At 57.5% G+C, this 27,160-nt stretch overlaps 1 protein-coding gene across 1 annotated transcript; it reads left to right on the plus strand.

The window, feature by feature from the left end:
* Window positions 1-462: 462 nt before the first annotated feature.
* Window positions 463-19,219, plus strand: Kcng1 (potassium voltage-gated channel modifier subfamily G member 1). Its single transcript, XM_046433567.2, has 3 exons — window positions 463-679; window positions 11,012-11,811; window positions 15,597-19,219. Exons 2-3 carry the CDS (start codon window positions 11,038-11,040, stop codon window positions 16,365-16,367), a joined length of 1,545 nt encoding a protein of 514 aa, XP_046289523.1. The 5' UTR covers window positions 463-679; window positions 11,012-11,037; the 3' UTR covers window positions 16,368-19,219.
* The last annotated feature ends 7,941 nt before the right edge of the window (window positions 19,220-27,160 follow it).

The following is a 27,160-nucleotide window of genomic DNA, read 5'->3' on the forward strand; positions in this document are numbered from 1 at the left end:
CCCTTGAACCGCCTGGGAAAGCACGTGACGTGGCGCGCGACCCCAGGAGGTTGCCGAGCAGCCTGGTGCGTGCAGCCTCCAAGAAGCGGAATTCGGGGCCGTAAAAGCTGAAGGCCGGCAGGGAGGGGATGCGTGAAGCAGCAAGGGAAAGGGGACAGCGGTGGCGGGGGACACAGCTCGCGCCGTCCCGGGCCAGGCGGGAACGTGCCACACAGCGCGCGACCCCCGCAAGAGCGTCAGGCCCCCGATCGGAGGCAGCGGCGGCGACCTGGGCGCCCGGCCGCGCGGTGCGACCGTCGCGCTGCCTCCGTCCCAGCAGCGGGGCGAGGCCGGGCGCCGAGCTCCTGCCGCCCGCCCACTCTCCCCGCCCCGCGCGCAGTCCCCTCCCTCGTCCCGCCTCCTGCCCCGCTCCCTCCCTCGGCGGCCGCAGCGCCGCGCTCCCGGCGCACTCGGAGCCCGGCGGGGACCAGGAGGCGGAGGCGGGGTGGCCCTGGGTCCGAGAGCAGGAGTCGAGCCGGGCCCCGGGGCCGAAGTTTGGCCGCGGCTCCGGGAGGCAGAGCGGGCGCCCCCGGCGGCCTCCAGCCCCCTTTCGCATCCTCGTCCCGAGCCCGCTGGCCCCGGGGACGGCAGCCGTGACCCGGCCAACTCCTAGGCGGGGACGCCGCGACGGGAACTTGAGGTGGGAACTTTGCGCGCTGCAGCCTCGCCGGACGCTGCGGCGCTGAGGGCAGGACCCCGCTCCGCCACGCTGCGGCTTGGGGGCGCTGCACGTGGTGGTGGCCCCACACTCTCCTGCGGGGGCCTCGAAACCGGCCGGGAGGGAGGCTGGGGCGACCGAGGGCCAGCGAGCTGCCACGGGCGGCGGCGTGGAGCGCGCTTCGCCACGGCTGCGGTGCGGGTCCAGCTCCGGCTGCAACCCAGGGGTCCCCCGGATGCAAAGTGCGGGACGTTCTTCGCCAGCGTGACCCGGCGTGGGGTGGGGGCGCTCATCCTGAGACAGAGGTTTCTTGCAGCCTCGCCCGATCCCGGGAAGTGGGAGAGTTGGGATGGAGGGGGGCGTCTGTCGCTGCTTCATTCACTCCATCTATAAGCACCGAATGGAGCACCCTCACCGGTGGGCCTTATTGATTCATTCATTAATGAGCTCAATGAGCGATTATTGAGCGCCTACTGTGTGCTGGGCGCTGAGGATAGCGAGATAGTAGTTCACAGGAAGCCCGAGAATGTGGGATAGGGAAGGTCTCCTCAGCCTCTGGAGCTCCATACTGGAGAGGGGCTCAGCCTGCAGGATTGGGGAAGGTGGAGTTCATTCATTCCATCAGGGAGTGTTCAAAGATTGTTCAAAGATTGGCTGAGCCATTATTGTGGGCAGCCACCATGCCAAGAGCACAACATTGGTTCAGTCAGTCAGTAAACACGTACTGAGATCCTGTGCTGAGGAGAGAATGGAGAGGGATGGCGTGGGGAACGGATAGGTGGGAGCAGCCTTCCTGCAGCTAAGAGTAGAAGGGAAGTCACCTGCTGGGTGACCAGCTGCAGCAGCCCATGTTTACAGGTAGAAATGGGGTTCATCAAATGCATTCATTCTCAATGGGGGTGGGGGAATGGGGGTGGCGTCCAGTGGGTTCTTGGAAAAGAAGAAAAAGTCTTTGAAAAGCTCCTTAAGGGGGGGTGATGATGGGGTTCGGGGGTGGGAAATGCTGGGCTCATGTAGCTCATGGTAAATGCAGGCGGCCACCAGTGGGGTTTGTTGGTCAAGCTGTGTATTCAGCAGGCATCTTCTTAAGTACTTGCTATTCTTAAGCACTTAAAGGGTCCAGAGTCACTCAGGTGGATGGCAGGAGGGAGACAGACACATAGACATCCACTTTGCTGACACCCTGAGCTCTGGGGTGGGGGTGTTAGGAGGGAGGAGCTCCTGCCTTATGAATCTGAGCAAGGTTTTCCCCTAGGGTGTACTTGATACCCCCACACAGTCACTATGGGGAGCCTCACCACCATCGCCTCGAATTTAAGATTGGCACTGCTGGGGATTGGGGCTCGTGGCCAGGACATGTCCTCTTTCTGTAGGACCAGAGCCTCTGCCTGTGTCTTCTGACTTCTGATTTTTTTGGTGCTTTACAAAGGTACCTGCAGAGTGGAAAGGGAGGGAAGGTGTGTGTAAGTCAGGTGAGCTATTATCTCTGGGGATTGGTCTTATCCGTCATGCTCTGAGCCAGCCTGTTCCAGTGGAAAGATGCCTACCCAGGGACACACTCCAAACCCACAGGGAGCTGTGCGAGCACTGGAAACAGAAAACCTTGATTCTTCTCCTAAGGCTTGGGAAGCCAGGCTGTGGGCACCCTGGAGCCTGGTGGTGGCAGGTCCAGGAGCCACTTTGAACCTCACACACAGCTGGGCTCTGGCCAGAGGTAAGAGCTGCCCCAGGGAACAAAAGAGCAGAGATGTGTCCTGAATACAGGAGGTTAGTGACTCACACCACATCTGGGACTTCAGCCCCAGGACCCCCTGTTCAGTGTCTTGACCAGGGTGTCCCTTCTTTCCACCCCTTTCCTCATATTTGATAGCGTTATTATTCTGGTTGCCAGAGGTGTAGGGAATTTGAGAATCCAGTCTTGGTTGATTCATTAAACCCAGAAATGGAGCCCTCGGGTGGAAAATGGCGGCTGATAAGCCCCTCTAAACAGAATTAATAAGAAGCCAGAGGCAAGATCTGTCAGCAAGCACTCAATCACTGTTGGCCATTTTTATTATCTAGCAGATTGTACTTGATGAACAAAATCAGCACATGAAGTGCATTTGCTACAGACAGGATGTGACTTATGCCTACGATTGTCCCCTGCCCTGTGGTGACTTTTGTCTCACGCCTGCAACTCCCCTGAGGAATCATGCAAGCAGGTATCTCCCTACCTGATGTCCCAAGGTCCCCAAGTCTGCTCCTTTGCTCAGGCCTCTCTACCCAAATTTCCCGCTGCAAAGACACAAATAGAAAAGGTGTTCTTACACGGGCCCCCAACACATCCCGGTAGAAAACAGACGTGTGTGTGGTGTTATTCTGCCAGCAGCAGAGCCCGGCTGCTCCAGAGGCAGCCTGGGTTTTTAACTGGAGACTCTGGCACTTTTTTTGCTCTGGAGTCAAGTGAGGGATTGAGAGAAGAGCCCGGTTCCCAGCACATAATCTCCCCAGGGATGGGGACCCCAGCTCAGAGGAAGCAAGGCCTGAGATGCTTGGATTGTGACAAGGATGAACAGCAGGTGGCTGAGAAATAATCCCCATGCAGCATGGCGTCTCTCGGAGGTCCGACATGCCAGGACGGGGCCAAGCTCGGGCTGGATCTGTTTTGATTAATGGTTTAATTGGGGATGAATGTAGCATGACCCACCTCTGAGTCAGCCCAGCCAGGAGCCCTAATCCTAACAGATGGAGCTGCGCTGGCAGCAGCACACACGGGGAGCGGGGAAGAGCAGCGGGGGGAGAGACTGAAGGGGTCCCTACGACCCTCCCAGAATTAGGGAAAGGTGCAGGTTCAGAAGCTGGAGTGAGAGGGAGAGAGTGAGACCCCAGGAGCTGAGGGCGGGAATCTTCTTTAGGAAAGCCACCTCAGGGGTGTGTTCCCGGGTTATGGGTTGGCACAAACCTAGTGGCTTCAAGCATCACAGATTCAGCATCTTGTAGTTTGGGGAGGTCAGAAGTCCAAAATGGTCCTCAGTGGGCGGAAAACAGAGAGTCCTCAGAGAAGCAGCCAAGCTGGCCTTGCCCAGCGCGGAGAGGCCGCCTGCGTTCATTGGCCCATGGCCTGCAGCACGCCATCTCTGCCCCGCTCTCTTCTTTCCAGAAGCCAAAACGGCAGTCCAGAGTGGACACATGCAGAGATTCTGCCGGTCGCCTGCTCTGCCCTAATGCAAACACAAAATAGGAATGAAGACGTTTGCCCAGCCACAAGCAATGGCCTGCGTTTTCCCATCTCTACAGACTTTCCAAAAGCTCATCCATAGAAATAGAGGCACCCTGTCCCGGGCTTGCTGAAGGTGGCAGAGACACCACCCCTCCATTCCCATGAGAAGCCAGTAGTCTGAGAACGCAGAAGACTACAGGCCAGGCCAGGCACAGTGGTGCAGGATTGTGATTCCAGCTACTTGGGAGGCAGAGGCAGGAGGATCACATGTTCCAGACCAGTCTGGGCAAATCAGAGAGACCCTCACAGTAAAAATTTTAAGAAGGGCTGGGGCCAAAGCTCCGTGATAGAGTGCTTGCCTAGTGTGCACGAGGCCCTGGATTCCAGCCTCAGTAACACCAAAACAAAGATTGGCTTGGAGTTCAGCTCTAGGTTCGTCACTTATCACCTCCATTTCCTCATCTGAAAAATGGGAGCATTCGTGATAAAATCTCCCCTTTAGGAAAAGTCAGGGATTCGTGCAATTAAGTCTCCCAACACAGTGCCTGGCCCTGCGGATGCAGCCAAGGGAGGCCCGTGCTGCTGTGGATGGCACTGTGCGTGTGGCACTCTCCGCGTGGCGCTGGCACTCAGAAGAGGGGCAGAGAACTCCCTGGAAAGGATGAGCATGACAAAAGAGCAGAGGCCAGAGAGGCCAGCGGGTCTGGAAGCCATGGAGAGAGACCCAAGAGGGCTGCAGCAGGTGGGCTCAGCACCTGTCCTTGTGGAAGGTGGCCATGAGATGGGAGGTCAGGTGCTGCTGCTCATCCCTGAGCAAAGCTGCATTCACCAGACCCTCCTCACAGCCCTGCAAGGGGGCACCCAGCCTCACTCTGTAGGGAGGGAAAAGGCTCCAAGGGGCCAGTGCCCCTGGGAGTGGGTGGCTGGCTCAGGGAGCAGCAGCCATGGCTACCTCTGTTCCATGCTGTTCCCCCGACCCAAACCCACCCCCCAGGCACTGGGCCCTCAGTCGTGTGCGGAGCTCCTGGGGGACTGCCTCTCAGAAAGCCTTATGCTTTCAGTGATCATTCGTCTTCGGCAATGTGTGCCCCGCCTCCTCCGCAGCTTGTGAGCCCATCATTCTTCCAAGAAGGACAGGAAATGGCATAGGGAGTGCCTGCCGGTGGATCTCTGGCCTCTGGGAGGAGAATTTGGTCAAGGTGACCCCAGTGCTGAAGTTTCTAGCAAACCCAAAGAGCCTTCCAGAACTCCCAGGGGATTGAGCAGCTGGGCAGGGGTGCAGGGGGCAGGTGCTCCTCCCAGTCCAGAGCAGCCTCTGCCCCTGCAGCCCCGGGCCTCCAGGCTGTCTTCTGAGGGAACTTTAGTGCAATTGAAACCGCTAACAAAAATGCCACTTCCTGGGCCTCCCCTTCGGGCATGCTGACTGAGGAGGTCTAAGAAAGACCCCAGGGCATTCCAGAAGCTGGGGGCTTGGTAAATTTCCTGCTTCTCATTTTTGTGTTTGAACCCAGTTCACCCCAAGTTGTGGGGGCTGCCTGTCTGTCCCCAGCTCTTCCTCCTTGGCCTGGCCACCCTGTCCTGCTTCACTCATTTTTCTCCTTGTTCCAAACCCCAGGTTCATCCCCTTCCCCTGCCCTTCCGGGCACCCTCCATGTGGTTGACAGGGATCCTCAAATGTGCTTGAGTCTTCGCAAAATATGTAATGTGTGTGCATTCATTTACATAAATAGCATAGTGCTGTGAACTTCTGTTTCTCTCTCCACTGGCTTCCATGTTTTTAAGACCTAACTATGTTGCGAAACCTCCATCTCATTCATTGCCTCTGCCTCCTGAGCACCCTGCAGGATTCTGCAGTCTGGGTCTGCTGTGACCCTCTTATCCACTTCCTAGGGACGGACATTGGGAACCTCCTAGTGCCACAGGCAACACAGAACCACATTCTTGTACTTTGTTGCTCTCTTAGATCTGATTTCACGGAAGCAAACTGCTGAGTCAAAGATTAGAGTGCAAATAATTTATCACCAACATCATTGGCCACAGCGCAGGTTTCGGTCTGGGAACAAAACTGGGAGTGGGATCCTGGGTCCCAGGGTAACAGCCTCCTTCATTCCCCTCGGTACCACTCAGTGCTTTCCCAAAGGACTGCACCAGGCTGCACTTCCCCCGGCCATGGATTCTGGAGCGGATGATTCTGGCTTCATATCCCAGGGCATCAGGCCACAGGAGACACCTTTGGCTGGTGGGTGAGGGTGGATGACAGTCTCTCCCCATAGCTAATAATTATACAGCAGGCATCCTTTGAGGACTCACTGTGTGTCAGCCATTGGGCCAAACATGTCACCTGCTTTTGTCCTCACCATGATTCAAGGAGCTATTCATATCCCCATTTTACAGATGAGGAGACCAAATCTCAGGTGAAGCTTACCTTGCCAAAGTCAGCACACCTGCCCTTGAACCCAGGTCTCCTGATTTCAAAGCCACTGGGCTCTTTTGCATCCCCAATTACAGTAGTCAGCAGCTTGTCCCCAGGGGAGGAGGGCTTTATCTCAGCCCTCCCTGTAGTCTGCTTCTATTGCCACAAACTGAAGAAAGACAAAATTGATGACCTTACAGGTCAGAGGCCAGAGGATCACAGAGGGTCTGGCTGAGCTCAGCTCGGGAGTTGACAAGGCTGTGCCCTCCCTGGAGGCTCTGGGGGATCCTGGCCTTGCCTGTCCCAGCCTGTAGAGGCCACCCACATTCCTTGGCTCCTGGCCCCTCCATCTGGCTGTCCAGCCATCTCATACCATGTCCTTCTGACACTCTCTCCTGCCTGCTTCTTCCATACAGAAGGACCCTGTTGTCACATGAGCCCACTCAGATAACCCAAGATGATCTCCTGACCTCAGCATCCTCTTCTCCCCAGCCCCAATTCCCTCTGTGCTCTTCATCCCTCCCTACTGGACAGTGGGGCAAATTCTCTGTATATGTTCACTGACCCCGAAATTAGTGAATTAGGGACTTCAGGAATCAGGAGCAGGATGTGAACACCTGGGGGACATTGTGTACCTGCCACACCCCCCTGCGGTGTCTGGCTGTACTGACCTCATGGGCCTGATATGGGTGCAGCTTCAGCTGGCTCTGGGTGCTGGGCACAGGCCAGGCTCCTGCCTCTGGCCTTCACCACAGCTCTGTGACCTGGTCCCTGTCAGCTGACACACACTCCAGTCAGATCAGCTTTTGGAGTCTGGACTGTCGCACAGGAGGCCGTTTCCCTACCCTCTCCTTCCCCGAAGTCCTCCCCGTCCATCATCCCTCAGCCAGGATGCTGTGAGATGCTGCCTCTGGAGCATGCTTGTCACAGCGCCACCTACCTGTCACCTCGGTACATGGCACTGCCTGGATCACCTGCGTTGTTTTTCTCTGCCTCAGGGAGTCCTGCCAGCTCTTCCTCCACCTCCATCCCTTACCCATCCAGCTCCTCAGTCCCCTCCACTGCTTCAGCCTCGGCAGCCTCTTCCCAGAATGGCCTCCGCCTCCTCAGCCCAGTCTCCCAGCCCCGCACAGTGGCCTCAGCTCTCCTCTACCTGGCACCCGCCCACCTCCACGTTTTGCCGCCCTCCTTCCCATCCCGCCCTGTGCCCAGCCCCTCAGCCTTCTCTTTGGTCTCTGATCGTCCAAGGCCACCCTCAGGTGGGGGAAGGAGCTACTCCTCCCCCTGCATGAGGCTTTGCCCCACGTCCCCTCCTCCAGAAGCCCTTGCTGACCCTCCAGCTAACATTGCCTACACCCCGTGGTGGCTCTCCACCTGTCACCTGGCTCTGTTCCGTCACGGCCCTCACTGCAGCTGGAAGTCCTTGGCATATGTCCTTGGAGACTGTGTTCCCCCGGAACAAGAAGTCCATGAGGACGGGGGTAGGGTCTGTCTTGCTCTCTGCAGTGTCTGCAGACACGGCCCAGCGTCCAACACTTGGGATGCTCAGGAACGAGTGGATGACATCTCCCATGGGACTTCTCATCCCCACCTCCGCAGCCCCTCCCCAGAGCTCCCCCACCAGGATCTAGAGCCAGCAAAGGAGAAAGGACAGATGTCGTGTCTTGGGAGGGCATGAGGCTGGGTGAAAGCAGCATTATTGCCCAGCTCAGGCTGCGGGGCCTGTTTGATTGATGAACTTGACTCTAGAGTCTAGAGATTCTCTCCCACTCTCAATGGGTGGGGTACAGGCAAGACCCACAGCCAGAGAGAAATGTGCCCATCCCCCATTCAGCAAATCCCAGCCTCTGGCCCTCCTGGGCCTCTGGCTTGGGGGGATGCGACGCAGCACTACTGCCCTCTGCAGAGTAGCCCTCCTCTGCTCCCAAGCTGGCTGGGACAGGTCTGCACTGGAAACCCAGCTCAGCACTAACGGAAGGAGGGGCCTGAGGGGGAGAGGTGAGGAGTGGCTCTCGGGGGAGCCTTGGGGGAGCCTGTGCCAGCCTCCAGCCGCAGAGAAGAGGGAGAAGTTCCTGGAGAGAAGGGCGGCTGCAAGCTGGGCTCCACAGCAGGAGCCCTCGGGCTGGGCAAGAAGAAGGTCCTTTGCTTCCATCACCATTCTTGCCAAACAGAATGTCATTTTCTCTCTTGTCTTCGGTGGCAGCGATAAAGCTAAAAAGCAATATCGCTGAGTGAAGTGCCTGAGAGGGATTCTTCCCACGCCCCCGGGGAGCCCGGCAGGCTCTGCCAGAGGAGCTGGGTTCCCATGCTCCCCCCTCTAAACCCAGGAAGTATTGCAAACCAAACCAGGCTGTGAAACCAGCTCTCCCCCAAGATGAGAGCCGGGATATGCCTTATGAAGCAGTGGCTGCTGGGAAGGGGCCCTCCCCGGGGGCACCACCCCCACCTTGGGCTCCTGTGAAAACCCTGGCCCTGCACACCCTTCGAGCGTGTGCACTTCGCCGCACTTGCTTCCCCTGGGGATTGGGCTGCGTGGGGAATGGGGCTTCTAAAACCAAGCGTTAGGTTCTTACTACTTTTTCTATGCATCCGTTTAATTCTGGAGAAGCCTATCGGGTGACCTCAGGGTCTCAAACTCAGATGTCCACAGGGCCAGGAAGGAAAACACACAAGTGAGGTAGAGTGGGTGTCAAGAAGACGATGAGGAGGAGTGGGGACTGAGGTAGATCAGAGCCTGCTTGCCCTGCCACTCCTCAGTGGGGATCTGGGCCAAGCCTTGCCAGATATTCTTGACATCGAGAGATGCCAAGAACAAGGATTTTTTTTATATGAAATTTCTCAATTTTCAGAAACTTCTCCAAGCCAAGCAAAATATTCATGAACCAAACTCAGCCCCAGAGCTGGTGATGAATAAGCAACTTCAATGTAGTAGTGCCGCCCTTAGCTTTGAGGGCCGAGAAGGAAGGAGTCCAGGCCAGCTGATATTCTGACCTCAGTTTCCCCGAAGGACCCTCAAGCTGTTGGCCTCATTGGCTGGAAATGGAGTTAGGCAGCCACCCCTTCTCTGAGCTCCTACCCTGCTAGGCACAGGGACTCAAGATGAATTAGGCCTTCTCCTTCCCCCAGGGAGGGAGCCAGGCTGGTACATGGATGATTCCAAAACTGGGTGGTGCCATGGAGACCAATTCACCATGGCAAAGGGCGGGGACAGGAGATTTCACTGGAGGAGCAGGCATGGCTGGCAGGCCACCAGGCCATCCTCGAAGTGGCATTTGCTGTCACATAAACAAACATGGCCCTGTCTTGGTTACTAAGTGTGTCTTGTCTCTCGCCTCTGACTTTCGGCAGGTGATACTGTTTCCCATCTATGGAAACAATACAGGAGTTACTGTGACATAAATACCAACAATAAGGGTGACAGTTGTTATCAGGTGCCCGCTCTGTGTGCACGAAGGGCCCATGTGTATATGGCTCACTTAATCCTCTGCACACACGACTGGGGTGGCTCACATGGTTGTGCCCTTTTCACAGATGAGGAAATGGAAACATCAAGTTTGAGTCCCTTTCCCAGCTGAGTGGCTCCAGAAACCTGTTTTTGACCCATTCACCTGAGCTTTTCCTCCTCTGCATTTTGGATACTTGGGACTAGGTAATCCCCTGTTGTAGGGGCTCTCATGGTCCTACAGTTAACAGCATCCCTGGCCTCTACCTATAGGACATCATTAGCATTCCCCAGTTTTGACAGTCAAAAATGCCTCCAGGCATTGGCACTTGTCCCCTGGGGACAGAGAGGGCCCTAGTTGAGAACCTCAGGTCTGTACTAAACTGCCTTTCCAAGCTAAATACCACCCCCACCCCCACACACACACACACAAAAAAAAAAAAACCTGGGTTAGTTTAAAATAAAGTGTTGAGTAAATAACAGCACAGGTTTGGCCCAACCATCCACTAGGAGGTCAGCTCCTAGGGTTGGGGACCACCTCTGATCCTGTGCACTGCTGCTGGGTGTCAGGGTTCCTAAGCCCTGAGGGACACAGTGTCACTCTACAATTGAACTCAGGAGCACTGGAACACTGAGCCACATCCCCAGCCTTATTTTGCATTTTATTTAGAGACAGGGTCTCACTGAGTTACTTAGCACTTCACTTTCACTGAGGCTGGCTTTGAACTCGAGATCTTCCTGCCTCAGCCTCCCCAGCCGCTGGGATTCCAGGCGTGCACTCTGTACCTTTCTAAGGCATTCATGAGATGAATATGGAAAAACTGTAGTCAGGAGATGCTGAGTGGTAATGTTGCTATTTTCACTATTAAGTGAACATCTTAATAACAAAGTATCGTCAGCTAGGCGCTGGAGCTACAAGCATTTATTTGTCACAGTTCTGGAGGCTGGAAGTCCAAGAAGGAGGTGCCAGCAAAGGGGATTCTGGTGAGGACCCTCTTCCGAGTTGCAGACTGACTTCTTACTGTGTCCTTAAGAGGTGAGACAGCACTCTGGTGTCTCCCCTGGGAAGGACATCCTAGGACCCCACTCCCAGGTCCTCATCATCCTGGTACCTCCCAGAGTTCCCGTCCTCCGCCCATCCCACTGCCCTTAGTGCTTCTGCCTGTGCTCAGGGCTGGGCTTTCAGTCCCGCCCCCTCCATGAAGCGGGGCTCAGACGCACTGGGGGTCACCAAGGGTCTCTCCTCCCTTCTCCCCCCAGGCCCTAGAGGGATGTGAAGGCCCAAAATGACCCTGCTCCCGGGAGACAATTCTGATTACGACTACAGTGCCCTGAGCTGCACCTCGGACGCCTCCTTCCACCCGGCCTTCTTCCCGCAGAGCCAGTCCCTCAAGGGCGTGTTCTACCGGCGCGCCCAGCGGCTGCGGCCGCAGGATGGCCCCTGCCCGGGCAGCCCCGCGGGGGACCGCCGCCGCCGGATCATCATCAACGTGGGCGGCATCAAGTACTCGCTGCCCTGGACCACGCTGGACGAGTTCCCGCTGACGCGGCTGGGCCAGCTCAAGGCCTGCACCAACTTCGACGACATCCTCAACGTGTGCGACGACTACGACGTGACCTGCAACGAGTTCTTCTTCGACCGCAACCCGGGGGCCTTCGGCACCATCCTCACCTTCCTGCGGGCGGGCAAGCTGCGGCTGCTGCGGGAGATGTGCGCGCTCTCCTTCCAGGAGGAGCTGCTGTACTGGGGCATCGCCGAGGACCACCTCGACGGCTGCTGCCGCCGCCGCTACCTGCAGAAGATCGAGGAGTTCGCCGAGATGGTGGAGCAGGAGGACGAGGAGGACCCGCTGGACAGCGAGGGCCGCGACAGCGAGGGCCCCGCCAGGGCCGAGGGCCGCCTGGGCCGCTGCATGCGGAGACTGCGCGACATGGTGGAGAGGCCCCACTCGGGGCTGCCCGGCAAGGTGTTCGCCTGCCTGTCGGTGCTGTTTGTCACCGTCACCGCGGTCAACCTCTCCGTCAGCACCTTGCCCAGCCTGAGGGAGGAGGAGGAGCAGGTAAGACTGGCCAGGGCGAGGGAGGGGGTGGAGGACTGGAGGCAGAGCTGTGTCCTGGGCCACTCTGCCCCCTGCAGTCCACTGTCCCTCCTCCCAGCATCCCCAGTCCCTCCTGACATCCTGCCACTTGCACGGTGTGTGTGTGCGTGGAGCTGCTTGCCCTCCCTGTTAATACCAGCCAGGGCCAGCGGCCATGACTACCCTGGTCCCTGCTGTGACCCCCCCCCCAATCCCACAGTGTCTAGAACCCTGTGCAGCACAGATGAGGAACCGGCCACTGTGGTTGAATGCCTGAGTGAGCAAATCCACAGGTGACGTGGTGACGTCCCTGCCAAGCACATCATGTGTTTCATCAAAACTCACCTCACCAACTGAGTCCTTTCTCAGCCTTCCGAATTCCTTGGCATAGCAGTAGCCCAGACACATTTTCTGGGTCTTAAAAATAATTTTTATTGTTAGGCATATGTGTCTATGCATGTCCCCAGATGGTGAGGGTGTCTTTGTGTTAAATAGGAGAATGCGTGTATTTACATGACATCACACCACGGTGCGTGCCATTCTAAGGCTCCCAGAGACAGAGCAGCACAGGAGCCGCAGTGGGACGGTGGCTCCGCCTACATCTGATCTTCTCTGCAGATCCTCCAGTAACCCTGTGGGGGAAGTGTCCTCGCTCCCACTTGGCAGAGGAGGACACGGAGGCAGGCCCAGCAGGCTGCCAAGCCCAGGTTGATTGAGCCACAGTCTGTGTTCTTACATGTGCAACCACACGGTAGCCTGGGACCCAGGAGAACCCCAGAGAAGCTGTGATTGGCCTGCAAGGGTTCTGAACAATTTCACTCGGCAGCCACCATTCAAAAGTAACATGTTTTCCAAATAACGATGTGCACTCTTAGCTTCTAAAAATTATAAGGTCAGGGGTTGGGAACATGGCTCAGTGGTAGTGCACTTGTCTAGCCTGTGCAAGGCCCTGGGTCTGACCCTTAGCACCGCAAAATACAATGGAAATGGGAAGGTCAGGCGCCCTGGCCTGGGGTTCATTAGGGCAGCTCTTGGTGGAGTTCCCAGGGGACGTCCTCTCCAGTCAGGCTCCTTGTGCCTGGGACCCGTGGGCCTTTGACTTGTCATCCCTTCCCTATACGTGGAGGTTCTGAGACCAGAAGGTCTCAGACAGGCACAAAATGTATAGGTATTTGAGAAATAGGTCTGATGGTGTGAACTGAACATAAATATGCCAGCTGGCATTTACCGAGCGCTGACTGCATACCCTGCATGTGCTAAGTGTCTTACATGCAGTCTCTAACAACATCAGAAGTTCTCTCCCTGAGAAGATTTTCCCACATACAGAGACTGTGGAGAAAGTAGCAATAGCTGTTGCATTTACAACACATGGAAGGTTGTTGCACTTTGAAGTTTTTCAAATACACTTGAAAATATATGTATTTTTCAATATATTGAATTTTTAAAGGGTATTAAGAAAATAGCATCATACCAAAAAATTACCTTTTCTTTTTGTATTCCTGTACTGCGGATTGAACTCAGGGTGCTCCAATACTGAGCTATATCTCCAAGCCTTTTTTTATTTTGAGACAGTCTTGTTACATTGCTGAGCCTTGCAATCCTTCTGCCTCAACCTCATGAGTAACTAGGATTACAGGCTCGTGCCACCAGGCCCAGCCAAAATTAAGTTTTTTCTTTCTTTCAAAATTAACTTTTGATAAGCATAGGGAGCAGGGACAGAAAAGACAGTGCTAGAGCCAGAAGGCCTGAATTTGAGTCCCATTTTTACACTCTAGCTGTGCAAGTGTAGGCAGGTTACTAGACCTCTCTGTGCCTCAGTTTCTTCACCTGTCCATGGGGGTATGAATAGGCCTACCTGGTAGTGTTGCCAGGACTCCGTGAGCGAGCCTACGTGGAGTGATTGGAATGGTGCCTGGTGCACAAGTGAGCCAGAGGTAGTGAATAAGGATTTACACACACCTGCCAGAGGCAGGGGGCTCACCACGAGAAACCTATCCCTGTTGGAACCCAGTTCCAACAACTTTGATACCAGTTTTAACAGGAAAATAGAAATAAAGCCACTGCTTTATTCAACTTCTGATATTGAATTTTTAAAAATAATTTCTGGCTTTTTTTTTCATGATTCAGAGAAAATGCTGTTCTCCAATTTCATTTCGGGGGCCCTCTGTATGCAGGCTCTGCAGGGAGGGTAGGGTGGCCAGGACAAGGCCTCCCACTAACCCCCGTGACCCATAAGTGTGAGGCACATGCTAGGGGCTCTGTGTGAGAGGCCCCCGGGCATCTGGGGCTATCAGAGGGGGTGTGCTCCAGGAAGGCCTCAGAGGACTGAGACCTGAAGGCCAAATATGGCTCCCGTCTCCAGGCAGAGAAAACTAACAGCCAGACTTGGAGACCCTGGCATGGCCAAGGACCCACACAGAGTCACTGGACAGAGACACTCACACCTTTCCTCTCTGCCAAAGGCCCCTTTGCAGAAGGAGCCCAGTCCTCCGAGGACGGTCTGCTGTCCAGTTATATTGCAGACCGGGGCCTAAGCTGATGGCCTTCGTGTTACTATGGCCCATGAAGTAGTGTTCTGTATTGTGCTGTCACCACACTGAAGTCAGCAACAGCCATCCCCAGATGTCACATAAAACTGCAGATTCCCAGCTTCTCTGGAGAGCTTCATGGAGGCAGCCTGAGCCTGACCCCCCTGGGGAAGAGAAAGGGGCTCTGCAGTGGGCCCAGCCCACTTCCTGCGCCTGCCTGGGCCCTGATGGCTGAGGGATTCCACCACTGTCTGAACTCCAGCCCAAGCTTCTTCTGTTCTTTCCTGTAATCACCATGTATTAAACACCTGCTGTATGCTGACCTGTCTAGGCACTGGGTCCAGGCAGTGAGCAGCGTGTATAAATGGCCCTGCCCAGTGGGGTGGGGGTGGGGTGAGGGGGGGGGTAAGGGGGGGGAGGGGGGGTGGGAAGTGGGGGGTGGGGTGGGGGTGGGGTATGCTGGCAGGCAAGACACATATAAATAAGCAACTTAGAAAGCCTATGAGAAGGTTTTGAGCACTGTCAACCAAAGGGACAGAGTGAGGGGACTGGATGCAGGAAAAGGGGAGCTGCCTAGACGGGATCACAGAAGGTCTCCAGAGGAGGTGACAGCTGGGACACAGCCTGGAGGAGAGAGAGCAGGTGTTCTGGGAAGGAGGAAAGAAGTCACAGGCCAGGCTGGAGGGGGGACCCAGGTGTTAGGGGAGCCAGCAGGGGGCCTGGGAGGTGCAGCAGGTGTGGGGAGGGAGGACAGAGCGGGGCGTCAGGAGGAGATGGAGAGGCAGCCGTGGGCTCCGCGAGGACTCTCGCTGTTCCTCTGAGCCATGAAGGTGCCCTGCAGAGGAGGGACAGGGACCCAACTCATGTTCTCAGGCGCCCCCTGGGTACCTGCAGGGATGGGAGAGCCCAGGGGGAGTGACTGCAGCTGTCCCGGTGAGGGAGGGCGGAGGCTGGGCCATAAGGCTGTGGACAGAGAGCAGCCGTCTGCTTCTGACACTGCTTTATCTCAAGAGCCAAAGAGATTTCCAAAGACACAAAGAGTCGAGGCACCAAGCGGTAAGGGACAAGAGAGACCGCTGGCAGAGAGCCAGGGGTCAGGGCCGAGGAGAGAGAGGTCTGGGTAGGAACAGAGCTAGAGAGGCCCAGGCCAGAGCACGCAGAGAAGCAGGTGGGCGCCCACCGAGTGCAGGGCAGAGCTCCGGCCCTCCCCGGCGGGGGCTGACCCCTGGCTCTCCCCAGGGCCAGTGCTCCCAGATGTGCCGCAACGTCTTCATCGTGGAGTCGGTGTGCGTGGGCTGGTTCTCCCTCGAGTTCCTCTTGCGGTTCATCCAGGCGCCCAGCAAGTTCGCCTTCCTGCGCAGCCCGCTGACACTCATCGACCTGGTGGCCATCCTGCCCTACTACGTCACGCTGCTGGTGGACGGCGCGGCCTCGGGCCGCCGCAAGCCGGGCGCCAGCAACAGCTACCTGGACAAGGTGGGGCTGGTGCTGCGCGTGCTGCGGGCGCTGCGCATCCTGTACGTGATGCGCCTGGCGCGCCACTCGCTGGGGCTGCAGACGCTGGGGCTCACGGCCCGCCGCTGCACCCGCGAGTTCGGGCTGCTGCTGCTCTTCCTGTGCGTGGCCATCGCCCTCTTCGCCCCGCTCCTCTATGTCATCGAGAACGAGATGGCCGACAGCCCCGAGTTCACCAGCATCCCCGCCTGCTACTGGTGGGCGGTCATCACCATGACGACTGTGGGCTACGGAGACATGGTGCCCAGGAGCACCCCCGGCCAGGTGGTGGCGCTGAGCAGCATCCTCAGCGGCATCCTGCTCATGGCCTTCCCGGTGACGTCCATCTTCCACACCTTCTCCCGCTCCTACCTGGAGCTCAAGCAGGAGCAGGAGAGGGTGATGTTCCGCAGGGCCCAGTTCCTCATCAAAACCAAGTCGCAGCTGAGCGGCATGTCCCAGGACAGTGACATCTTGTTCGGAAGTGCCTCCTCGGACACCAGAGACAACAACTGAGCCCAGAGGACACCCTGCCCTGCCTGCCATCGCACCTCCGCACTCCAGCCATCCACCGCAGAAGCCTCCAGAGAGACATCAGTATGGCCCGGACCCGCCCCAAGAAGGACATCCCCCACGTGGCAGAGGGTCCCTGCCCTCTGCTCCACAGTGAGAGGGAAGCTGCTCACGCCCCAGCGTCCAGCCACGGCTGCCCCAGTCTGTTCCCCTGCCGGGAGGCGGCTCATCCTGCCCACCATGTAAATAACACCCAGCAAAACCCGCTTCCAAGGTGCCTGGAAGAGAGGACAAGCAACCGCAGCACGTCTGTCCTCGGTGCGGAGCGTGCCCGGGGACAGGGAACCGGTGACAGAAAGGAACGCCTCCCCCCAGGCTCCCCTTGAAAGAGGGAGCAAAGCCCACAGGGGCACCGGAAGTAAAAGGGCCGTTGGCCGGGGTGGCTCAGCTGTGGGGTTGGAGGAGACAAGGGCCCCTGGGGACACGGTGGTCCCGGCACTGCCCCCTGCTTCTCCTGACCCAGGCTGGTCCTTTTTGCCCTTTTCCCTCCTTCCCCCTCCTCTCTTTCCCCCTTGAGGCCTGTTTCTCAAACAGAGTCCCCGAGGCACTCCCAGCAGTTGATAGGACACACAGGGGCCTGTTGGCCCTGCTGACCCCAGAGGGGAAGTGGCTTCATTCCCTCTCTAACCCGTAGTGTGGTCTTTTCACTCCTCGTGTGTGTTAGTATCATGAAAAATAAATGCCTGATGCCACCTGGATCCTCACAAACATGAGGCGGGTGGGTGTTTTGGGCTGGTGGCCCACGGCTCTGGGCAGCCTGAGAAGCACACTGAAGCCCCCAAAGGCCCTCGTGTGGCCCCAGAGCCCTCCAGAGCACCCGCCTGAACCAGACGGCTCCCTGAGCTCAGGTTGTGTAGATGACGCACACAGAGAGGGCACGAGGCCCGCCTAGAAGGTTCCCTGCAGCTCCAGGACCCGAGCCGTGGCGCCTCATGGGCATCTGGAAGGAGCTTCACACCCACGTCACACTCCCAAACTGCCCCCTCGCGGGTACAGCAGCATCACCTTCTTCTCCATCCTACACGCCAGAGGCCCTGCCACCGTCCCCACCCCAGCCCAGCAGCAGGAAGCACACTCGGGAAACGAGCCTGGTGGTGAGGCCGCCCTGCCCACGCCCCGGGCGACTGTCCATTGCACAAGGATAAAGCCAGCGCCCTGGGCCCCTGGCCCTGTCCTCTCGGGATCCTCCCCGACCTCCTCCTGCGTGGCTCTTTCCACCGGCCTCTCGGGTCTGCTCTTCAGACACACCCAGCCGTCCCCTCGGCCCTCAACCTGCAGGCCCCGCTGACAGGAGCGCCCTTCCTGCCACCTCCCAGGGAGGCTTCCCTGACCCGACTGTCCCCAGAACCCAGGCCAGCGCCCCCCACTCCCCTGGTCCTGCTACTTAGCCATGGTCTGGCTCGGCACGAGCTGGTCACTGCCAACGGGCAGGGACTCGGCAACATGGCTCGGCCTGGTCCTGGCGCCTCTGCAGGCGGGGGCTGACCGGGGCTCGTACCCATTTGTCGTAACAGTGAAGGGAACAGAGGAGAGGCCCAAAGCCCGGAGAGGCACTTGGTTCCAGCACTTGTTTTTAATGTTGGAGGTTGCTCCTCGGAGCGTCTCTCTCCATGCCTTTCCCAGTGTCTCCTCTGCTCCCTCTCTCTCTCCCTCCCTCCCTCCCTCTCTCCCACCCCCCAGAGCCCCACTATCTCAGCACGGTGCCCCCGTGGTGAGGCAGAGTGGAAATACCATCCGAGTCACGAGAGCCTCGTTAATGGCTCTCCTGACACCTGCTTCCAGTGACTCATGTCGCAAAGTAAGTTTTTTAACTAATTAGCTCTACCTTCCCAGGCCCGGGGGATGTCACCATGATCAGCCGCTGCCATCCCCAGGATAGCACCTCAGATTTATGGGATGACCTTTTTTCCCCCTTGAATGTACCAGTGAGGTACAGAGGCCATTGGAAATGCCAAGCAGATGGTATCAGAGGGAGCCCTGCGCCAGCAGCCAGGAGGACACGCGCATGGGTGCAGGAGGGAGCCCTAAAGGGAGCAATGCTGGGAGGGAGGGCTCATGTCCCCCAAGAGCCCAGAGCTGGGGGTTTGGAGAAGAGACTGGGGTCACAGTGGTCAGGATTTCTGACCTCATCTTGTAGATTCTGCTCTGTCCTCATGACCAAGGCCAAGGTGTGGATCAGCCGCCATTCCAGACCTCAGCTCGAGCAGACGGGCTCTCAGCCCCAACCCTCCCGTGAAGTGGGCTCCTGGGCCCTGGACCCTAATTAGGAGAAAGCGAACTCAGGAAGCCTAGCCCGCTGCTTCGGGTTCAGTTGAGAAGCTTCAAGCTTTCCTGCCATTTTCTAGCAGGGGACCATGTTTCCTGGAGAAGCTGTGCACAGCCCCGTTGTAGGTCAGTCTGAAGCAGAGAAGGGCGGGGTTCGGGGTTCCCTCCCCTCTCCCGGGGCCTCCCCGTGACCGGGGCTCAGACAAGGAACGCTCTGGGCTCCGCGTAGAGATCTCTGCTCTGGGCAGAGCGGCACCCCAGGTGCCATTTTCTGGGTCACGTGGTCATCTCTGATCTGTGACCTAGCTGGGCCTTCTCTAGACCCGTGCTGGGCCACCGGGAAGGCTGGTGACAGTGCAGATTCCCAGGCTCCCTCTGAGCAGGACCAGGACCAGGGTGGGGCCAGCCGGGCACTTGCCTCTGGCACAGAATTTAAGGGGCAGCCAGAAAACTCAGCCATCAGGATGAGCGGTATTTTAATGCACTATTCCCAAGGATTCAAACAGTGCCCCGGATCACAATGAATAAAGTACGAGATTCTAAATGAAAACAGGGTCTGTCTGCGTCTTTCCTGCCTCGGCCTCACCTGCCTCACTCCGTCCAGTTCCCCCCCCCCAACCATCGTGCGTCCTAGCAAGACGGCCCTGCTCGAGGAGGACAGGTCTCCAAGGAAGCGTGGGTGCCGCTGACCACCTAACCCCGCGGCCACTGCAGGCCCATGGCCACCCCACCAAGGGCATCGGCATGGGCCCAGCACCCCTCCTGCTGCAGCGAGCCTCTGGGGCCAGGCCCCTGTCTGCGGGGACCAAACAGTGATGGGGAGAGAGAGAGAGAGAGAGAGAGAGAGAAAGAGAGAGAGAGCACGTGGTTGAAGAGAACAATCTGTGATGGGCACTCGGGTGACCTGGCGGAGAGTGACCAGGGCCACAGGAGGTGGAGGAGAGCCTCCTGAGCCGGTGGGGTCAGGGAAGGACTTGCCCAGAGGTGACATTTAACGGGGACCTGGAGGAGGGGGAGGGGTGCAATGCAGCAGCGGGGACAGCAGAGCCAAGAGCCGCATCCCACCAGCACTGGAGGGGGCCAGGGCCAGAGAATCGTCCCCTGCTGGGACCCCTACCGGGGATGGAGCCAGGCCCTGAGGTCGCAGCAGGGGCAAAGCAAACAACCCAAAAGCAGAGCTGGCCTCGCCACTGCCCTACAGCTGCTGGCAATTTGTGAAAAAAGGAATAAAATGTTCCCACACGGGCAGGTGACAGGGGACGCAGAGATCATTTTTACTCACTTTACCGTTTGCTGAAATGGCCTCACGTCTGTTTTCCTCCTGAGAAGAGACACAGTCTTCCTCCCGACAGGGTCACCTTGCCTCGCTGGCCTCCCTCCCCTCTCCCCGACCGGCCTCGTTGGTGGGATGTGACTGTGGCTGGCCCTCAGGTCTGCCCGTCCTCTCCCTCGGGTCATGGCAGGAGGTCCTCCCCAGCACTGCCCCGCCACCCCCCGCCCCCGCAGCCTGTTCACCCCGCCGCCCGCCGAGGGACCAGTCTCCAGAACAGCAACGGTCTGTGTCCACTCTATTCTGAAGCCTGGAGAGGTGGACCTTGGTGACCCTGCAGGGACTGTCCTCCCAGGGCACAGGAAACGACTCACCTGGAGTGTGCCTGTCACATGCCAACCCCCCATCCAGAGCCACATCCCACCACCTCCTGTATCACCCATGAAGCCCTGGTCATCCCAGAGCCAGGTACCAAGAAGCTAGAGACCATCCCTGTGCCCAGGCCCCCGAGATTGTCCAGGCCAGCGGGTCCTCGGCCTGGTGGCCCCCTTGCCACGCCCTCCACAGTGAAGGCTCCTAGCCGGGTCCCCAGCCCCTCCCCTCTGCTAACTGACCCTGGTGTCTCCCTGTGTGTCCCCTCCCTCTTGGGAACTCGGTGGCTAGCTGCCCGCTCCCTGGAGCTCGTCTCCTGACCTGCTGGGCTTGCCATCCTTGAAGAGCAGCTCAACCTGTCTTCACCCTTCTCTGAAACCCCTGCTGCCCAGTGACACATGATCTCTGTCCCCACTCAGGGTCAGCTTCATGTGGGCAGGGACCCTCCCAGCAGTGCCCCACCACAGTGCCAGCGTGGCACCATGCACATAGTAGATGCTCAGTGAAAATCTGCTGGACAAATGGGTCAGTGAGTCCCTCACTTCTGTACCAAGCCCTGCAACACACACTCACACTCACACACACACATTCACACACACACTCACACACTCACATTCACACTCACACACACACATTCACACACACTCACTCACACACACACTCACACACACTCACACTCACACACTCACATTCACACTCACACACACACACTCACACACACACACACTCACACACACACTCACACACTCACACACACACACTCACACACACACTCACACACTCACATTCACACACACTCACACTCACACACACACTCACATTCACACACACTCACATTCACACACACACTCACACTCACACACACACTCACACACACACTCACACTCACACACACACCATATTGACACCACAGTCGTGCTGCGCAGCCAGCCCCCACCAAGTCACCCAATAATTTCTGCTTGGAAACAACCTCCATCGTGAGCGGTTGGCCTCGTCCACAGCTTGCCATTCCAAGTTGAAGGGCTGGAAGGGTGCTGTGGAGCGGCGCTTGCAGCCGTAAAACAGCCCGAAGCTTTGGGTTTGGGTCTTTTTTTCCATTTTCTTTTCAGAAAAGTACAGACTGTTTACCCAGATGACCTGTAAACACCAGCTCACTTTGCTGAAATAGATTTAAGCCACCGACTCTCCTTGCTTTAAAAAGAAAAAAATGACAGGACTATGCTCTGGGCCTAGGCTCCGTCACGATAGGTCCCTGGGATCCAAAAAGGAAGTACTCAGACTCATTCTTAAAAATGAGTCCTTCTAACAGGTGACCAGACGGCTGCTGCAGGGACAGCTGTGCACTGTCCCAGAAGAGGATTAGAAGTTCAAGGGTCTATTGCAATTGGCATGACAACTGAGCTGCAGGGACAGTCCCCCAAGGCACCTGGGGACTGGGGACGGTCACGGGGACGAGGGGGCTCTGCTTGGGAGCCGCCCCCAGCAGCCCCACCCCCGCTGCACTGAATCCTGTCCCACTGGGTTGCTGGGGGGTGTTTTGCTCTCTTCAGGGGACGGATTGGGAGCCCCCACTGAAAGGAGATGAGCAAAGATCTGTGGCCAGGAGTGACAGGGGTGTGCCCCTCAGTCCCCTGCTACCCGAGGCCTGGGCAGCATTGTCCAGAACCACAGGCAGGGCTGGGGCAGTGGGGGCTCCCGAGCAGGGCCAGTGTCCCCTCACAGAGCTCCAAGGCACTGCTGCACACGCCTGGTGCTTGGGGACGGAGAGGCTGGTTGCCAGATGAAGGCTGCTCCTCTTCGTCCCCACCCACAGGGTCCCTGCTGGCCCAGGTTTCAAGGTGCCCGGTCTCAGGGTTGGCACCAACGGCGGTAACCCAATGCCCTTTGCCAGGGAGCCCTGGGGAGGGCGCACGACCCTGTCCAGGCCGGTGAGCTCCCTGGGGGGCTGGGGACCCCTGGAGGAGGAGCCCTTCCCCTGATGGCCCTGCAGGCACCGAGGGAGGACGCGGGCAGAGGGTGCTGTGGCGTCCTGCCTGGTGGCCCTGCCCAGCCACCTCGTCCTCACAGCAGCGGAGGTGCCTGAGGTGACATGGTGACAGGGTGACACGGTGGCCCACAGCTGGCTGGTGGGGAGAGGCCTGAGCAGGCCGCTCCACTCGGGTTTCTGCTGAGCACGTCCTCAGCAAATAGCCCACCTGAGCCCACGTCAGCCACGGCCCCGGGGGCCAGGCTGCGAAGAGGGGCCCTGGAGCCCGGGGGACGCATAGTGACCCAGGATGGATGGCGGATCTGAAAGACGCAAGGCCTGCCGTGCTGCTGAGCCCACCAGGGGCTGTCCCCTGCAGACGGCAGCCATCTCTGAGTTCAGTCACTGCTTTTAGGGTGACCTCCACCCGCCCGCCCAGCACGGGAGGGCTCCCGGGGGTCTCCAGGTAGCATCCAGCGCTAAGCTAAGCCATGCCCGGAAAACCAGGAAGAGGTGGCCACGCTGCCCCGAGCCGGTCTCCTCTGCTCACAGCCAGACCTTGCTGGGGCTGGGCTTCCCACCCCCAGGTCACGGGTGGGGAAACTGAGGCACAAGAGGCAGCTGGGGTGTGCAGCCACAGCTTTCAGCCTCCAATCCGAGCACTGTTTGCAAGACCCATGTCACAGAGGAGGAGCCACCTGGCCACCCGGGCACAACACCAACGCCCTAGGCTTCCCAGCTCCAGGATCCGTGCTGGCCCACGGGGACAGAAATCCAGGGGCCCACCAACCACCCACCTTACCCACGCCTCAGCTTTGTCCAGGCCCTGAACACAGACTGATTTCTCAGCCTCCTATGCAGCAAGATGCAACAAGATGAGTACATTTTGACCAGAAAGATGTAAGCAAAGCCTTGTAGGGGATTTCGAGAAGGCTCCTTTAAAAGGGAGAAAATGACCCATCTCTTCTTGTTGTTACTGGAACCTAGATGTGATTGCTGGATCTCTAACATCCCTATTGGACCATGAGGTGACCATAAGGACAAAAGCCAAGGGCTGAGGGTAGTAGAACAGGAACAGAGAGGCCCAAGTCTTAGAGCTGCCACATCCCTGGATTCCTTCCTTGGAATGCATGCTGGGATTTTTATAGAACCAATCAGCAAAATCACCCTTCCTCTCTCTCAGGATATAAATTCAAGTGGTGTGGAGATGGGAGTCTGAAAATAGAGCTAACATGGAGGAAACACTCAAGGGACAGAGAGAGAAAAGCCAGGTTATAATGAAAAAAGCACCTAGATCCAGCATTGCCTGAAATCGTCCCCTTCCCTGGACTTCTCATTCATGTGATCAAAAAAAAATCATCTTTTCACTTAAATGAGTAGGGGCTGAGTTTCTGCTATTTTTGCTGACTGATGCACACTTGTGCCTGAACTAGAAGTCCAGGAAGGGCCCTGTGAACTTCAGCGTCTGTCTTTTGGCCTATCAGAAGCCCTTAACGATATTTATCTTTAGAAGGGTCGATCCTCAATCCCTTCTCGCACCACACTGAACAGGCACGCGCTGTCGTGAGCAACACAACCTGGAGAAGGCGCAGAGAGTGTTGCACGTTCCAGGACAAACAGGAGGCACCTGGGCTTTGGAGCCAGAGAATCTGCGGTTTGATTCCCCGACAACTCACTGCCCTGGCAGCAAGTCACTGAGCCTCCCTGAACTTCGGGCTCTTCCTCTGTAGGAAAGGAACACTGATGCCCACCCCACCAGGTGCCAGGAAGGTGAAAAGCAATGAGAGGATGAACACAAAGACAGACTCCGGTCTCTAGTAGGTGCTCAATAAAGGGCACTGCGGTTACCCTGGCTAATTATTCCACAGGACTCAGCAGCAACCACGGAAGGGGTTGGACCAAGTAACAGCATACACAGAAGAATGGGGCCCGCTTCAGCCTTGTTTTTCTTGCACTTCAAGGGACCTTCACACGGTCCTCGCCGCCTGCCTGGCTGCTGCTAATTACAAATGCATTTTCGCACTTGGTCACAACAGACTTGGCAGGACTGCGGCTGGAGATCTGTTCATTAGCAGTTAGATAATGAACACGGGGACGGCGTCACTGTACGACTGCTTGGCCTCCCCCACGGTGCAGCCAGACCCTGAGGCCCAGGGGCACTGCCCACTGAGATGCACAGCCCTGGCCACTGGAGAAGGTGGACGACGGGCTTCCACTCTGCTGCAGGTCAGGCGGGGAGGTGTGAAGGGCTGGAGCTCGGGCCAGGGTGCCCCCTCCACCACTCACTAGCTGGGTGGCCTCGGGCTGGTTACTTGACTTCTCTGAGCACTGTTCTTCTCAGCTGGAAAATGGAGCTAATGAGGGCACTTGCCTCCAAGGGCTGTTGGGGATGGAATGGGGACCAAATGAGGCAAAGCAGTCAAAGCCTGGAAAAGAAGTATGTTCTTCCTTAAGCCATTGCATTAGGTAGAACCACTGTGTTCCCAGATCAGAAAACCCAACTCAAACTGACTTGTGGGGAAAGAACACTGTGGTGAGGGAGATGGTTGGGAGACAGGATATTTAGAGGTTCTCAGGCTGAAAGGCCAAGGTCATGCCAGCGTCAGCTGCAGGTGTTGGGGAGGGTCAGTGCCTCTGTCTCTCACAAGTTCCACTCTGTCATCTCCAGGTTTGTGTTCCCTGTGGCAAATCCTAGCAGCTCAAGACTCTCTCCTCAGGGTGACAACATGGCTGCAGCAGCCCCAGCTCTCATCTTTTAAAGTTCAAATTCACAGGAAAGATGATAATAACTTTTGCACAGCTTCTACCTAGTCCTGAGATTTGCTCTGACATGAGCAGTTTAGACCATGTGCCTGTCCCTGAGCCAACCAGTGAGGCCATGAGGAGGAAGTGCTCTCTGATTGGCCAGACCCTGCAGATATGGTCTGAAAGTGGGTGAGAAGCAGAGGGCCAGCCGTGTCCCTCCACTGTCCCTGCGTAGAAGGCACGACATTCTGCTCACCATAAAGGAAAGACGCTTAAAGGAACTCTCCGTCATTGCAGAGGAGATGCTGAAGGGTGACTGTGAATCTGAGAGGCAACAGATTAGTAAGTCCAGGGGATCGGCCTGCCAGGAGCCACAGTCAGGGAGACCCTCCCGCCTGCAGCCCAGAGCCGGAGGGAGAGATGATAAATCCCCCGATATCCATCTTTGGCCGGTACCTCCCTTTGCACACCCAATCAGAAGCCAGAAGGCAATCTCTCAGGGAAGAGGGTGGGTCCGGGGGACACACAGGGGACACCTGTGCTGTGGCTGGTGTGGTGTGTCTCCCAAGGTTCACATGTTGGAGGCTTGGTCCTCAGTGTGGCCTTGGGGAGCTGGTGGAACCTTGCCCAGTGGCAGATGGTAGTGGTAGGAGTCTGCCCTCTGAAGTGGGTAAGGGGATCTCCTGAGCCCCAGTCAGTTACCATGAGAGGGACTTGTTACCGAGAATGAGCCCGGCCCCTCCCCCCTCTGGTTTCACGTCTCAATGTGAAGCCCCTCTCCCTCTTACGTGTGCTCCCACCAAGATACCCTCTGCCATGGTGTGCTGTAGCCAAGAGGGCCCTCACCAGAGCCCAGCAGATGTTTGGTTTTTTTGTTTTGGGGTCATTTTTGGTTTTGGTTTTTTTTGCTGTGCTCTTGAACCTCCAAAATTGTGAGCTAAATAAATTTGTTTTCTTTATAAAATATCCAGCCTCAGGGACTTTGTTATAGCATCGGAAATAGACTAACGCACCCAGCTCTGCAGGTGGAGTCATCCTCCCTAGTTTACAGAGGACTCCCAGAGCAGTGAGTAATTTGCCGATGCTTCCCATAGCCCAGGCCCACGGTGCCGCGCTGCCCAGTCCCATGTGATCCTACTAAAGCAGCAACAAAAGGGAGCAGAGACGAGGGGTTCTAGAACAGACGCCTGCTCCCCAGAAAGTCATTCCTAGAAGCTCCGATGCCAATGTTGTCACTTCCAGAAACTTCGACAAGCTTGCCTCTACTTGCCGGGAGAGGGCGGGAAGGGGATCTTCATTTCAGTCTTTTTTCCTGCAGATCTCCAGCAAGCGCTCTCATCCTCCCAGACGGTCTCTCATTTACACACCGACCCGGCTGCTGGGAGGCGGGAAGCAGGGGAGATAAAAGGAGACGCCAGAAAATGCAAACGCACCCCCGCTGCGCCCCAGCAGGAGGGACCAAATAATCCAAAAGCAAACTGGATACACAGTGCCCAGGAGGAGGGCTGTCTGCAGGCGGGTGTGGGGGTCCCAACAAAAATGCAGTCAGGGGCCAGCTTCCACAGCGAGCCCAAGGCCCCAGTCGTGTTCGCCCTGGGAAACGCGGTGGGTGCTGTGGGTGGCCACGGCTCCTCTCCCCCCGATCGGGGCCAGAGGTGGCTGGTTTGCAGTGAGCCTGAGGAACTCCCAGGCACCACGGCTCCAAGTGTGGCTCTGGACCAGTGACCCCGGCCCACCAGGAAGCTTGTTGGAAATGCCGACCCTCCATGCCCAACCCAGACCCAGGGGGCCAGAGTCTGACTTCAGTAAGAGTCCCGGAGGTCAGCTGCACAGGGGGTCAGCTGCACAGGGGACTCTGGGAAGCGTTGGGAGAGGCAGGAGCAGGCGGGTCAGGGTGAGGGGCTTACTTCTAGGAGGGTGACCGACCCTCCTGGTTTGCCAAGGTCCCTCCTAGGTGCAGCCCTCAAAGTCCAGTGCAAACAAGGACCGTCGATCAGCCCAGCTCCTGCCACCTCTGCCAGCTTCTGGGTCTGGCTGCTAAAGTCCCAGAGAGAGGCCCCTGCCTGCCCCGTGTCCTGGGCATCCTCCGTGGCCTGGCCCCTCCGGGCCTCCCCTTCT

The sequence above is a fragment of the Marmota monax genome, unplaced genomic scaffold, assembly GCF_021218885.2.
Source record: "Marmota monax isolate L192 unplaced genomic scaffold, Marmota_monax_Labrador192_F-V1.1 WCK01_AAM20220418_F8-fsc00014, whole genome shotgun sequence".
In the NCBI taxonomy this organism is placed as follows: Eukaryota; Metazoa; Chordata; class Mammalia; order Rodentia; family Sciuridae; genus Marmota; species Marmota monax.

Excerpts from the sequence above, each read along its gene's own strand:
- Kcng1 (XM_046433567.2), top strand. The coding sequence starts at position 11,038 with ATGACCCTGCTCCCGGGAGACAATTCTGATTACGACTACAGTGCCCTG. Across the intron at positions 11,812-15,596 it reads TGAGGGAGGAGGAGGAGCAG|GGCCAGTGCTCCCAGATGTG; the intron begins GTAAGACTGGCC and ends GGCTCTCCCCAG.